Source organism: Stylophora pistillata, chromosome 14 (assembly GCF_964205215.1).
Source record: "Stylophora pistillata chromosome 14, jaStyPist1.2, whole genome shotgun sequence".
In the NCBI taxonomy this organism is placed as follows: domain Eukaryota; kingdom Metazoa; phylum Cnidaria; class Anthozoa; order Scleractinia; family Pocilloporidae; genus Stylophora; species Stylophora pistillata.
Window position 1 is genome coordinate 22,786,267 of NC_142532.1, and position 15,900 is coordinate 22,802,166.

The window sequence follows — 15,900 nt, forward strand, 5'->3', positions numbered from 1 at the left end:
CGCTGATCTGTCTTGCGTGGAGTGTTCCACTCTTTTACAGATTATCCTCATGGCTTTGTTTGTTTGTACATTTAGATTTATTTATTTGTCATCATTGCCATTAAATCATAATAAATAAATAAATAAATAAATAAATAAGTAAATAAATCTTGACCTACGAGACACTGAGTAAATTCAATGAATTGACTAGTATGTTAACCAGCATTGGATATGATAATTTCTTTAAAGCTAACTTCTCGGAGGATTAGATTCCGTCATCCTCTGAGTTAGCCGAAGGGCTAGCTACTAACGCATCAACCTCGAGCAAGATTCCGACCGTTGTGTAGAAATTTTTAATATCAAATGTCCATTACAAAAGCTTAACTGAAAATCATCTTGTTCCCTCCACTGAAGGAAAGTTAAAAAGAGACGGATATTTGTTACCCTTCTTTTGAAGCAACATCTGATGTACATACATGTATTTCGGTTTTGCACGTCCAATCTTTTTTTATCGATGATGGATTTAAGCATGCAAAAATGAAACAATTTACTTTTTTTACAGGCAACATCCGGTCTCAGTACACATTGTTTTGCAAGAACCGTTGGATTTTTATCACAAAATCACATTCAAGACTTGTTACAGCGCAATTGGAGCCTCTATCTTGAAGCGGTAAGCTATCTGTGCGTGACGATCCACTTTTCATGAGCTATTCATTTTCCAGTTACGGTGGCTGACAAAGTTGGTAAATAAGAGAAAAGGTTTTGTTTGATCAGTGTTGTACTCCTTGGAGACAACACATTACTATCTACGTTTATTTCTTTGGGACATTAATCTAATTAAACGGTAATATTGTAAGAATCGGGTGATATGAAGATCAAGAGGCTTCGTGTAAGTGATGATCAACAAATGATACCTCTTTTAGGGAGGGGAGATGTTTTGTCTTTCTGCATCTCATCGAAAATTCCTTTAAAGAACGAGTCATTTTTCTCCTTTTGCTGTCAGAAAAATCCGATTTCTCGGAATTTACTTTGAGGTTTCACTTTCCAAGGCTGTCATAAGCTTTTACGTTCTGATGAGCGGCGTTTTGGGAATGAGGGATTTTCTGATAACACGGCCGAGTTAAAGATTGTTTTCTGTGCTATATCATAACACCTACAAAATTCATGTACCGTCAAATTCCTTAGGGGTGGGCAAATTTTCTTGAATAAAGGATGGGTCAGGCGTTCAAAAACATTGTCTTATAACGGCATCTCAGTATTAGGAAAAAAGTGGAATGTGTTGTTCACATGATATCGTAATTTGTGGATGAGGTGGTTACACCAAACACCGCTTAATACAGGTTCGACTGAACGGAAAACTGAAAATCGCGATCAAAGGTATTCAACAAAAACAGTGAAAACAGGAACTGAAAAATTATCAGATAATGATGAAAGGAGTTGATCTTTTTTATTCTAAACTGATGCATGTGTATGGGCCGTTAATATGAATACAACAGAACTGGGAAAAAACGATTTGAGAATTTATTATGATGGTAACACTCAACGGAAGATTGCGCCGCTCGAAATCCTTTGTTTTTGCTTGACGCCATAAATTCCAAAATTAAAAATATTACGGAATACAAGAGCATTGACGGTTTACCCCGAAAGGAAAAGACCTATGAAAAATGAAACTTTTTACCAGTCATTAACATGACCTCCAATGCTATTCCTAGATATCAAGATGGCGGACTCAGAAAGCTATCTTGAATGTATAAAAAAATTATGGTATCAAGCGATTATTTGTCTCTTCATCATTGTCAGTACGCAATGGGTATCTTATCGTTTTTTGAAGCGAAAAGAAAAAATATATGTTTTCCGTATGGTAATAAAATTTGCAGTCTAGCGTTGAAAGGGACCAACATTAGCCCCCACAAACTACGCCCAGTAAATTTTTTGGGCGAATATGTTATCGTCGGAAAATATTTGACTCTAACAAAAGACCCAGGCAGGTTCTTGGTTCTCAATGTCTTTAATTATTCCAATGATTCTTGGCCTCAAGCCAATTAAATGGGTTTGCTTTCAGTTTGATGGCGTGACAAGGAACAACAGAAATATACTTTTGATGAATTTCCAAATTTTTCACTTAGGAATTTTTTTCTACTTTTCCAGATGAAAAGCATCAGAGGATCGTAAACAAGTTCCTGTTCCTTCATCAAAACGAACAAGGAACGTTTCTAACGTTAGAAGGTGAGTTGTACCGGTTCTGTTTTCAAAATAAAGTTAGCATAATTATACCGTTGAGAAAGCCTCAGGAAAAAATTCAGAAAGAATAAATACATTTTCAGAATACAAAAAGAGAAACTATGAATTTGTCCGTGGAACGAGATATATAAAGGAATAAGGGTTGTTTTTTTTCATTATGATACCCTAAAATTAATTACTAATAGGAATCTAATTGTTTTCTACGACAAAGAACCTCTGAAAACAGTAAAGTCAACTTTATCTCTTTCCTCCGATAGACCATGAGTAAGAACCAATCAAAATCGGCGTAAGATTCATTTTATCATATAGATAACTACTTTTTTGATGGGTCTGGAATGGAAACTTCTTGTCACAAATCGTCTCCTCTGATTTTCAGAATACTTTTCATGCTTAGAACGGAACTAAACAGGTTCAATTGAGCACCAACCAACAAAGGAGATGAAATTTCAGCTCCCTTTTGTTGTTAGGGCTCTTTGTTGAGAGATTGCGACAATTGCAATATCTGTCGGAAATTGAAAACAATAATAAGCGCCCACTGAAACGACATCGGGTAGTCACAGACATAGCCGAAATATAAAATCTCCTTTTTACCTCGTATTCTACCTCGTTATCGTGCTGTAAGATCACATGAGATAGCAAGCGCATGCGCCAACTCAGTGCAAGCCTACGCCTTCGACAGTCCAACTGCGCTTTTAGAACTGAGAGGAAAAACGCCGCATCTTCTGCTGTAAATGGCTGACAATCCATCTTTAACCCCTCCTAAAGAGGTCAGGGGTAAGGAAAAATCCTCTAAGGAGGACCTTAGCACTGATGAAGTGCGTAAGTCAGCCGGAAAACCAGCCTCACAAAAAGGCGGGAAAAAGCCTCCAACGGTTCAAGCACCCATGAACTCGGCGAACGAAGGAAGTTCTGGTGTTACCCTAAACGCGGCAGCTCTTGGTTCCGTTATTGCCGAAGCCCTCAAGGGTTCATTTGAAGGCCTAAGGGATTCAATGAACGCGGGTTTCAATGACTTGAACAGTCTGATTGCATCACGTTCAGGCGGCAATGGTGACGAAGACTCGGCCGATGATTGTGATTCGAGTGTGTCTAAGGACGATGTTGAATCACTGGTCGAGGAAGAGCCACCCGCCAAGAAAAAGAGACGAAACGAACAAGGAAAGAACAGCAATCCTCTGATTACTAAGCTGACAAAAGCCCTACAGCTCACCGAACATGTCGGTCCCGCTATCGACGGGGAACTTGCATCACTTGTGGATAAGATTATGAGGGAGAAAGGTAACGAAGACAAAATAATGGAGTTAAAGAAACAACACGAAACTCCCGAAAATTGCGCCACCCTGTCGGAGACAAAGGTCAATCAGGGTGTCTGGAACAATTTAGATGAGTCAGCTCGGTCAACTGACTTAAAATTCCAAAAGGTTCAGAAAAGCCTGATTAAAGGAATAATAGTAGTCGTATCAGAAGTGAACAAGTTGATGGGCGACTCAGAAACTCAGAAAGAAGATACTGTTAGTGCCCTAATGGATGGGGTGTTACTCTTGGCAAATGCTAACCAGGAGTTAAACTATCGACGGAGAGAGTTGATGAGACCACAACTCAATACAAATTTTAGACACCTTTGCAGCCCATCAAATCCAGTGACGGCCGAATTGTTTGGAGATGATCTCCCAAAGGCTGTTAAAGACATCTCAGACACAAACAGGCTGAGTTCAAAGCTCACCAAGGACGGCAGCTCTCATCACTCAAAAAGTAGCCAGCAACACCATGGCTGGCGTGGAAAGAAATATGTTCGCCCTCACAGTTCCAACAATAAGCAGTCCAAGAATTTAAACTTCCAGAGACCCCTCCACTTCAGAAGGAAGCAGGAGGGGAAGAAGAAGAACGACTAAGCTCAAACCCTATACAGGTTAGTCTAACAACAAATGAATTTGCTGGTAGGCTGAGGCATTTTCTTTCAACATGGATGAGTATCACAGCAGACCAAGATATATTGGATATGGTACAGCACTGCCACCTAGAGATTGCAAATCCAACTCAACTAAGGCTAAGGCCTGAAATCCAGTTTGACTCTAAAGAGGAAGGAATAATTACCTCAGAAATTGCTCACCTGCTTGAATTAGGTGTCATTGAGCCTGCTGTACACACTCCAGATGAATACATTTCCACTATATTTGTCAGAAAAAAGAAAAGTGGTCAATACCGCATGATTTTGAATTTAAAGGGGCTTAACAAGCACATAGAGAAACACCATTTCAAAATGGATACTCTGTGGTCTGCTGTGCGACTCATGACTCCAAACTGTTTCATGGCATCGATCGATTTAAAAGATGCCTACTACTTAGTTCCCATTGCTAAGGAACATCGAAAGTATCTGAGATTTTACTGGAAGGGTTTTCTCTACCAATACACATGCATGCCAAATGGACTTTCATCTGCACCAAGGTGTTTTACTAAGTTGATGAAACCAGTGTACTCTACCTTAAGACAGAAAGGTCACCTGAATGTGGGGTACATAGATGATTCGTACCTCCAGGGTAGAGATGCCAATGAATGCCTGCTTAATATCTCTGATACGCAGAGATTACTTTCAAGCTTGGGGTTTGTGATTAATGGGCAAAAATCATCTGTCACACCAGCTCAGCGAATCATATTTTTAGGTTTTGTCCTTGATTCTGTGTCAATGACAATTACCCTCACTGATGACAAAAAAGTGAAAGTAAAAGCTAACTGTACAGCAATGCAACACAAGCATGAAACCACCATCACCGAGCTAGCTCAATTAGTTGGGACACTTGTCTCCAGCTTACCTGGGGTACAGTTTGGGAAACTTCATTATAGGAAACTAGAGATAGAAAAGAACTTGGCTCTAAGAGAACATAAGGGTAACTTTGATGCTCTCATATCCCTGTCCCCAAGTGCAAAAGATGATCTTGCTTGGTGGATTGAAAATGTAGATATGGCCTTAAATCCAATATCACATGGAAATCCTGTCATTGAGATTAAAACTGATGCGTCAAAAAAGGGTTGGGGTGCATACCTTGATGGTGATACAACCCAAGGCTTGTGGTCGGCAACAGAAAGCCAACTGCACATCAATGAGTTAGAATTGAAGGCAATTCACTTTGCCTTGCAAGCTTTTGGTAAAAGGCTAAATAATAAGCATGTCAAAATACTTTGTGACAACTCAACAGCTGTAACGTATATTAATGCTATGGGTGGAACAAAATCTCCAAGTTGCAATCAAGTGACATATGACATATGGGATTGGTGTGTAAATAACAACACCTGGTTAACAGCAACTCACATTGCTGGAGTAGAAAACACTGAGGCTGACAAAGAGTCCCGCTTATTTAATGACCGCACTGAATGGGCCTTAAAAAGAGAGATCTTTACTCAAATAACTACCCGTTGGGGCATCCCAGAAATTGATCTATTCGCAAGTAGACTTAATACACAGCTCCCCAGGTTTGTCTCTTGGAAACCTGACCCAGCCTCTTGTTTTGTGGATGCATTTACTATTAGCTGGGATTCCTTGTATTTTTATGCTTTTCCACCTTTTTGTCAAATTCACAGATGTTTACAAAAAATTTTGGAGGATCAAGTATCACAGGGAATCATGATCTTACCATTCTGGCCCACGCAAGTTTGGTGGCCACAACTTCTGAGAATGATAATTGCAATTCCCTTTGTGTTGCCAAAGCACCAGGACCTACTTTCACTGTCACATTCTCCCCAGAAGTTTCACCCCTTGAGAAAGAAGTTGACTATGCTGGCATGTCTCCTGTCTGGCAGTCCATCCAGGATCAGGGTATTTCACAAGCAGCTGCAAAGCTCATCATGGCTTCATGGCGAAATGGAACAAAGAAACAATACAGTACCTACATCAAGAAATGGCAAAACTTTTCTGTTCAGAGGCAAATCGATCACACTCAACCATCTGTAGTGCCTGTGCTTGATTTTCTCACTGTGCTATATAAACAAGGCCTTACATACAATGCCATCAACACTGCCAGAAGTGCTTTGTCTAGCTATGTTACTTTAGAGGATGGGACATGTGTAGGAAAACACCCATTAGTGTCCAGGCTGATGAAAGGCATTTTTCAAGAAAAACCTCCAAGACCAAAATACACAGAAATTTGGGATGTGTCAATTGTCCTGGAATATCTCCAGTCTCTATCCCCTGTGGACACATTGTCATTAAAGGAACTGACACTGAAACTCGTTGTGTTAATTTTATTAGTTTCTGGTCAAAGAGGTCAGACAGTACATATGTTGAATATTGACCGCATGTCTTTTTCAAATAATTGCTACACCTTCCAGCTTGTGGGACACCTGAAGCAAAGTAGACCAGGAGTTAACAACCCACTTGTTAAACTTACAGCTTTTGAAGATAAAACGCTATGTGTTGTATCTACGTTAAAAGAGTACTTAACAAGAACACAAAACTTAAGAGGCTCAGAGGGCCAATTGTTTGTTAGTTATCAAAAACCTTTCAGGAAAGTTAGTAGAGATACTATAAGCCGGTGGGTGAAGACTGTCCTCACTGACTCTGGAATTGACACTTCCAGATTTAAATCACACAGCACAAGGGCTGCCAGTACATCTGCAGCCAACAATGCCTCAGTAAGTCTTGATGACATTCTGCAAACAGCTGGGTGGTGCTCTGAGTCAACGTTTGCCAAGTATTACAAAAAACCTATAGTTAAAGAGAACATGTTTGCTGACAGGGTACTCAGCACTGTGAAGTAACACATATGTGTAAAATAAAAGTTTTGCCATGACAATGCTTAATGTTCGTGTTGCTTCAAAATCTCATGTGATCTTACAGCACGATAACGAGGTAGAATAGTAAAATTAAACGAGACTTACCTGTAAGTTGAAGTTTGATTGAGATTCTACCGAGTTATAAAGTGCTGGGAGATTACATGCCCTCCCACCCACCCTAATGTAGTGTGGTGCCTTGAATCACTCACATTAAGTTTTTTAAAGACTGAGTTGGCGCATGCGCTTGCTATCTCATGTAATCTCCCAGCACTTTATAACTCGGTAGAATCTCAATCAAACTTCAACTTACAGGTAAGTCTCGTTTAATTTTACTATTAATATCGAAGAGACAAAGCAAAACAAAACAAAAGCAGCAATGAGGACAAAATCTCTCAAATTTCCTATCTCGTTTCAAATGTAAGATTTCAATTACCGTGATCTACCTACCGAACAGCACATATTGCGAAATTGAAAAGAGAAACACATTTGAAATATTTCTTTCACGATTCAGCCAATGAATAGTACAATAAATGAAAAAAAAGCTACTGATAATTAAGTCTCACAAATGAAAACACTGCTTTACTAAGTCGATTGATAATCGAAGGAAAATTTGCGATGCAAGAGGGGCAAACCGATCCCGTTCCCAGGCTCACTCTTCCCCTTTGCGTCCCTTGTCGTTTAAGAGAGACAAGCGGGGAGGGAAAAAGGAGATAAGCAGGTTGACATAAACGTACGTAAAACTTTTTCGAAGAGGACATGGGAGGGGATATATGGGTCCTGGGTGGACGGCTTACGGTCAACTCGCCGGAAAGTCATCTCATCGGAAGTTGTGTCGCCCGAAACTTTTAGTCATGTCCGATTTTTATTACATGTAAAAACATAAAAATGGAAAATTATGACAAAGCCCTAAAGGTACTAATCGATTGGACAACCCTTTTGTTGCATATCCTTACGTCACCGAACCTTCCACAGTAAGATTTCATTGTAAATACTGCCTGATTCAAACGTTACCTTCAGTTTCGAACCCAAGGCCTTCTCTATCCCGGTTAGAATCTCATGTCTTTAGACCGAAATGAAGCCTCGTCGAGCAATACTATTAATCATTAACTATTAAAGTTTGAGTCACTCATCTGTGGTAAATGATGTTTTTTATTTCAAATGAAAACCAAGAAGATCAACATGAACAGCACAGAAGAAGTTCTAATTACCGCTTACATGGGTTTGGTAATCGCAGTCTTCCTTCTCAACACAGGTCGTGGGTTACAAGCCATCGATGTATGTAAAGAATGCTTGAGAGTACTAAACAATAAGGCGTTGAACATCAATAGTTCATTGGCAAACTGGATGTTCCAAGGCATTTACAAGATAATGCTCCCTGCTTACCGTGCCATGGGAGATTACAAAAGTGAAGAAATATGTCTCAGGAAACTTCTCCTATACCACTCTGATGACACTGAAAAAGCGTGGTTTAATTTAAAGCTGGCAGAAACACTTCACGCACAAAGAAAGTTTATACAGGCCAGGACATTTTAAGAGCAAGCAACAAAAATTATGGAATCAATTGGCGACAGAAAAGGCAAAGCACAATGTTACGGTGGCCTGGGATCGATATTCCAATCACTTGGTCAATATGACAAGGCCCTAGAATATCAGGAGAAAGCACTCGCTATCAGAATAGAAATTTGCGACAGGGATGGAGAAGCAAGAAGCTACAGAAGCCTAGGAGCATTGTTCCGATCGCTTGCTCAATATGACAAGGCCCGAGAATATCAGGAGAAAGCACTCGCTATCGAAATAGACACTGGCGACAGGAATGGAGAAGCAACTAGCTACGGAAACCTAGGAACATTGTTCCAATCGCTTGGTCAATATGACAAGGCCCGAGAATATCAGGAGAAAGCACTCGCTATCGAAATAGAAACTGGCGACAGGAATGGAGAAGCAACTAGCTACGGAAACCTAGGAACATTGTTCCAATCGCTTGGTCAATATGACAACTCGCGAGAATATCAGGAGAAAGCACTTGCTATCAAAATAGAAATTGGCGACAAACATGGAGAAGCAAGAAGCTACGGAAACCTAGGAGCATTGTTCGGATCGCTTTGTCAATATGACAAGGCCCGAGAATGTCAGGAGAAAGCACTCGCTATCAGAATAGAAATTGGCGACAGGAATGGAGAAGCAACAAGCTACGGAAACCTAGGAACATTGTTCCGATCGCTTGGTCAATATGACAAGGCCCGAGAATATCAAGAGAAAGCACTCGCGATCAAACTAAATATTAGCGACAGGTATGGAGAAGCAACAAGCTACGGAGACCTAGGAACATTGTTCCAATTGCTTGGTCAATATGACAAGGCACGAGAATATCAGGAGAAAGCACTGGCTATCAGAATAGAAATTGGCAACAGGGATGGAGAAGCAGCAAGCTACGGAAACCTAGGAACATTGTTCCGATCGCTTGGTCAATATGACAAGGCCCGAGAATATCATGAGAAAGCACTCGCTATCACAATAGAAATTGGCGACAGGGATGGAGAAACAGCAAGCTACGGAAACCTAGGAACATTGTTTCAATCGCTTGGTCAATATGACAAGGCCCGAGAATATCATGAGAAAGCACTCGCTATCACAATAGAAATTGGCGACAGGGATGGAGAAGCAGCAAGCTACGGAAACCTAGGAACATTGTTCCAATCGCTTGGTCAATATGACAAGGCCCGAGAATATCATGAGAAAGCACTCGCCATCAAAATAGAAATTGGCGACAGGGATGGAGAAGCAACAAGCTACGAAAACCTAGGAACACTGTTTCAATTGCTTGGTCAATATGACAAGGCCCGAGAATATCATGAGAAAGCTCTCGCTATCACAATAAAAATTGGCAACAGGAATGGAGAAGCAACAAGCTACGGAAACCTAGGAACATTGTTCCAATCGCTTGGTCAATATGGCAAGGCCCGAGAATATCAGGGGAAAGCACTCGCTATCGCAATAGAAATTGGCGACAGGGATGGAGAAGCAACAAGCTACGGAAACCTAGGAGCATTGTTCGGATCGCTTGCTCAATATGACAAGTCCCGAGAATATCAGGAGAAAGCACTTGCTATCAAAATAGAAATCGGCGACAGGTATGGAGAAGCAACAAGCTACGGAAACCTAGGAACATTGTTCCGATCGCTTGGTCAATATGACAAGGCCCGAGAATATCAGGAGAAAGCACTCGCTATCACAATAGAAATTGGCGACAGGTATGGAGAGGCAAGAAGCTACGGAAACATAGGAACAGTGTTCCGATCGCTTGGTCAATATTACAAGGCCCGAGAATATCAGGAGAAAGCACTCGCTATCACAATAGAAATTGGCGACAGGGATGGAGAAGCAAAGAGCTACGGAAACCTAGGAACATTGTTCCAATTGCTTGGTCAATATGACAAGGCGCGAGAATATCATGAGAAAGCACTCGCTATCAGAATAGAAACTGGCGACAGGGATGGAGAAGCAACAAGCTACGGAAACCTAGGAACATTGTTCCAATCGCTTGGTCAATATGACAAGGCCCGAAAATATCAGGAGAAAGCACTCGCTATCACAATAGAAATTGGCAACAGGGATGGAGAAGCAACAAGCTACGGAAAGCTAGGAACATTGTTCGAATCGCTTGGCCAATATGACAAGGCCCGAGAATATCAGGAGAAAACACTCGCTCTCAGAATACAAATTAGCAACAGGGATGGAGAAGTAATAAGCTACGGAAACCTAGGAACATTGTTCCAATCGCTTGGTCAATATGACAAGGCTCGAGAATATCAGGAGAAAGCACTCGCTATCACAATAGAAATTGGCGACAGACATGGAGAAGCAACAAGCTACGGAAACCTAGGAACATTGTTCCAATCGCTTGGTCAATATGACAAGGCCCGAGAATATCAGGAGAAAGCACTCGCTATGGAAATAGAAATTGGCGACAGGGATGGAGAAGCAACAAGCTACGGAAACCTAGGAACATTGTTCCAATCGCTTGGTCAATATGGCAAGGCCCTAGAATATTATGAGAAAGCACTCGCTATGAGTATAGAAATTGGCGACAGGGATAGAGAAGCAGCAACCTACGGAAACCTTGGAAGATTGTTCCAATCGCTTGGCCAATATGACAAGGCTCGAGAATATCAGGAGAAAGCACTCGCTATAGCTATAGAAGTTGGCGACAGAAAAGGAAAAGCAACTTGTTATACAAACTTAACAGCCTTGTTTTTTTCCCTTGGAAAGTATGCAAAGGCCGACGGCTATCGAAAGAAGGCAAGGGAAATTAGATTGGATGTCGGCGACAGAAGCGGAGAAGCAACAGATTACGGACACCTTGGGGTAATTTCTTTTCGGCGTGGCGAATTTGACAAGGCAGTAAAATATTACGAGAAAGCCCTTGCAATTCACATGGATATCGGTGAGACAGAAAAAGTAGCAGTCGGATACGCAAATTTAGGATGGTGTTACCAATCCCTTGGTAACTATTCTATGGCCGAAGAATACCTCAACAGGGCTCTCCTATTAAGCAGGGACATTGGACATCACTTGAACGAGTTTCAAACCCTTTGTATGCTATCGGTGTTGAAGGTGTCACAATCTCATCTTGAAGATGCCTCTTCGTATCTTTTTCAAAGCATCGATAAATTCGACACTTTGAGAGGTTCTCTCAAAGACAACGATGAGTTTCAAATATCTCTTTTAGAAAAGCACGGCACCTTTCCCTACAAGTTGCTAAGCGACTTGCTCTCTTCCACCGGAAAGTCACAAGACGCCCTTTACGTCGAAGAGCTGAGACGGGCAAGAGGCCTAGCCGACTTGACAGCAGCCCGGTACTCTGTTGAAGAGCAGATCTCAGGCAATCCACAATCTTGGTGTGGCATTCAAGAGATTATCGCAAGAGAAGCAGACAGCGCATGCCTGTATATTTCGGTTCGTAAAAAGGAGATACGATTTTGGATTCTCAAAGCAATGGGAGCTATTCATTTTTCAGAGGAGAAAGTGAGCCTTGAAGCAAACGATGTGACCGGGTTAGTCCCTGATTTAGATGAGTTTTTTAAAGAAACCTTTCGCAGCTTCGCCATTTTACCGGCCGAACAGAAATGCGAAGATCGATCTTTGGATGAAACCGAACTGATCTCACTTCACGACGACAACCGCGCAATCTTACGTGACTACGATGCCAAAGATTTTAAACCAAATCTGCACTTGTGTTACAAGATACTCATCGCTCCTGTGGCTAGTTTACTGAAGCAGCCCGAGATCATCATTGTTCCTGATTCCTGCGTGTACCAAGTGCCATTTGCAGCCTTGGCTGACGAAGGAGGCAAGTTTTTATCAGAGACATGCAGGATTCGGATTGTTCCCTCACTGACGACTCTAAGGCTTGTGCAAGACAGTCCTCTAGACTACCACAGCCATACTGGGGCACTAATAGTGGGTGATCCTAAGGTTCGAGTGGTGATTTACAAGGACAAACGCAAGAACATAACACCATTGCCGTGCGCTAGAAAGGAAGCAGATATGATTGGAAGACTTCTTGGTGTAACGCCTTTGACTGGAGATTCCGTGAAAAAGCATGCTGTACTCCAAGCGATAAGTTCAGTGAGCCTCATACATATTGCTGCACATGGTGATGCCGAAAGAGGGGAGATTGCTCTTTCTCCTAAGAACCCTACACTAACCCCACCTTTTCCACGAGAAGAAGATTATCTTTTGACCATGGCGGATATTTCAAAAACTCGGTTGCGAGCTAAACTAGTGGTACTTAGCTGTTGTCACAGTGCTCGTGGACAGATTAGAACCGAGGGAGTCATTGGAATCGCCCGAGCGTTCTTAGGATCCGGAGCTCGCTCAGTGTTAGCGGCACGATGGGCCCTGGATGACACAGCCACAGAGCAGTTCATGACTTGTTTCTACAAACATTTGTTTCGCGGTGAAAGCGCCAGTGAATCCCTCCACAAGGCCAGGAAGTGGATGCGAAATAACGGCTTTGACAAAATTTCTCAATGGGCACCATTTATGCTCATTGGTGACAACGTGACATTTGATTTTACCAATTGGCCAGTGCCCAGTGCACCTCAAGAACCATGACTTTAATTAATAAAACCCTTGTGGTGGAATAACCGGACTTCGTGAAGCTCGGAACTTTATATTAAGTATTAGCCCTGTAGTAAGTCGGATATATACAAAAAGGAAAGCATTTCTGTAAAGAGCTCATTGGACATCTAAGTTTAATAATCTGAGATAAGGCAGTGTAAAGTTCTCTCTTACTAAGAATTGAAAAGTTAAAACGCTTTAGGAGCCATTTTGTTTTAGTCATTATAGTCCAGCTAAGTTAACGACCCAAGCAGATTTTGACAATTTTTCAGTTTTCGAGCGCGATTTGTTCATCAAGCGAAGAAAATTTTGATCCCTTTCCAAAGGTGATTGATTTAGTTAGTCAATTGAAGGAAACTTGAATAAAATGTATGGAGCGGAATAGGATTTTTACTTAAATCATAAATTTCTTAGAGATTTTTGCAAAGCTTTTGACAAGAAATAATGTGGTTCAACCTTCCAAAATAAAGATAACTTTCTTAAAACAGAAACATTTGTAATACTTATGCAAACACGTGTATTCTCATCAGTAGATCATGTATTTATTGACTGAATTAGAGGGCTGGACGGCAAATTATTTGCCTCAAGGTCAAGACATAAGGACTTGGCGCAGCGAGGTCCATGTGTCATGAACGAGAACCAACTGCACATTTTCCTGTTCAGCCCGACCTCATTCAGTCAATAAGCATTTTATCATATGACCTCTGACTAAGTTTTGAACAATTCAATAAGGTTTGTTTTAGCTTAACAGGTCGGGATTGACTGGCGCGCACGGGTAAACTGAAAAAAAAAAATTCTACGATAAAATTTTCCCTATATTTTTTCGAGTCGGAACAAGAAACTCATAATTCATCGAAAACCGTGATTTGCTTTCTCTTTTTTGTTCACTGCTTTTACTCGTTTTTTTGTAACGGAAGGGAGCAGTGTCGCTTTACAAGTACACTACAGTCCGACGGCGGACGGCTTTTTCTGGACCGGCTTACGTCAACCCGTCCGGCCCTACTCACGTGAGCTTTCACCACGGTTTTCTATGGGATTGCGCGAGCGGGGCCGAACAGGTTGTATGATAAACCCTTGTAAAGACCTGTAATTGTCTTGATTTTGTTGATACCCTTAGATATAGATGCCCTTAAATGCATCCTCGCACAGCCCCTTGGACGTTCATAGATACCCCTGTAATGTTATGAGTTTTGTTGATACCCTTTGCTTTTATGTTCAAATCGAGCACTCTGTTAGGATGACTCGTGTCGTGCAATAGTGCGAAGCTCACTAGTTTCTAGTTTGAGCACTCTGGCATGGCCTAAATGGTACCACAAATGTGGAATCATGTGGGGAGACCTTATAGCTTCACCCCCATCCTAGAATCAGCACTGCATTGATGAGGCCCAGAAGGCCGAAACAGTGCAAAGTTGGTCGTGGTTTTTGGATTACCAAGCCGATATTCAAACTAGAGGTTAGTTTGCCCTTTGGGCCTTCATTTATTTGCTTTTGATTATGGAATCTACTGAGAATTTAAAGGGGATTGTCGAAGATATTTTGAACGCCGTGGATGAAACTGCCGAAAACTCGTCTATTGTCAATGGGGAATCATAAGCATCGAGAGCTGCCCGTACTTCGGGCACAAGTTCCATAATTAGAGAACAACACATGTGGCCTGTAGAGAATAACATGCCACAGCGGCCTAGAACCGCCTTCTTTACTCCCAACAAATTAATGACCGCCCGCTCTGTATTCGACTTGCTCGCATTTTACGAAGGTCGAACCGACTGACATCCAATGACCACAAAGAAAACTCAACGGTGAAGGGGTTGTTCCGTTTAAGTTTATTACTGCCAAGGAAAACTTTCTCCGTCTAAACTCTCTATACATGAACTCGGAAAATTACGCCACTCAAGATGTGGACAAGCCCTTAACTTTCCTGACGACTGTCACCTTACTGCGAAGTGCTACATTATCGCCGTGGTAAACATTCCTACGCCCCTAATATCTATAACGGCCTACGTCATAATCGTGTTCGTGTGTGCAAGCCCATCCCGAGTTTTCTTCGCTTCGGGAAATTTCAAATCTTTCTCAAGTACAGCAGCCAGATGCCTACCTGCCGTAAATGCAATTGCCCCGGTCATTTTGCTAATGTATGCCCGAGGAAGATATGCTTCAATTGCGATGTTACCGGACAAGAAGCGTCAGAGTGCCCACGCCCAACTCTTTGTTGTATTTGCAGGCTAGAAGGACACTATGGTGTTAATTGCCACGAATACTCATGGGTCTCTCCAGCGGTCCATGGCACCGCAACGGATGAATTGGAAGACGTACACATCGACACGTCTGATGACCAACAATCAATTGATGAAAATCTTCCACTCGCTTCCGCTCTTCCGCCCAGGAAATCCAATAACGAAAATCTTACGCTCGAAAATCTTCCATCCACCGACGAAAATCTTACGCCCGAGAATCTTCCATCCATCGATGAAAATCTTACGCCCGAAGATCTTCCATCCACCGACGAAAATCTTACGCCCGAAAATCTACCATCCACCGACGGCCCTCCACCTACTGACGAAAACCTTACGATCGACCAATCTACTGATTCTTTGCCTGCCTCTTCTGAATTGTCGCCAACACCACCTATTTCCTCTGATTCACCGATCCTTGACCCTCAAGGCCTTATTACCTCAACTAAACCCGCTAAACCGAAATCTCGCCGTACAGCTGCCCGTCTCCCCAAACCATCTCTCGCCTGTTCCAGAAAACCAACTACACCTACTCTTGTCACCGGAAAACCTCGCTCAG

At 41.9% G+C, this 15,900-nt stretch overlaps 3 protein-coding genes across 3 annotated transcripts; all 3 read left to right on the top strand.

Moving 5' to 3' along the window:
* The first annotated feature begins 2,893 nt into the window (after positions 1-2,893).
* On the top strand, positions 2,894-5,932 carry LOC148717101 (uncharacterized). Its single transcript, XM_088744759.1, has 2 exons — positions 2,894-4,129; positions 5,797-5,932. Exon 1 carries the CDS (start codon positions 2,952-2,954, stop codon positions 4,110-4,112), a length of 1,161 nt encoding a protein of 386 aa, XP_088600885.1. The 5' UTR covers positions 2,894-2,951; the 3' UTR covers positions 4,113-4,129; positions 5,797-5,932.
* On the top strand, positions 5,639-6,972 carry LOC148717102 (uncharacterized). The gene has a single exon (XM_088744681.1). The coding sequence runs from the start codon at positions 5,797-5,799 to the stop codon at positions 6,970-6,972; it is 1,176 nt and encodes a 391-aa protein (XP_088600807.1). The 5' UTR covers positions 5,639-5,796.
* Positions 6,973-8,166: 1,194 nt separating this feature from the next.
* On the top strand, positions 8,167-13,594 carry LOC148717103 (uncharacterized). The gene is made up of 3 exons (XM_088744756.1): positions 8,167-8,450; positions 9,054-11,272; positions 11,513-13,594. Exons 1-3 carry the CDS (start codon positions 8,167-8,169, stop codon positions 13,102-13,104), a joined length of 4,095 nt encoding a protein of 1,364 aa, XP_088600882.1. The 3' UTR covers positions 13,105-13,594.
* The last annotated feature ends 2,306 nt before the right edge of the window (positions 13,595-15,900 follow it).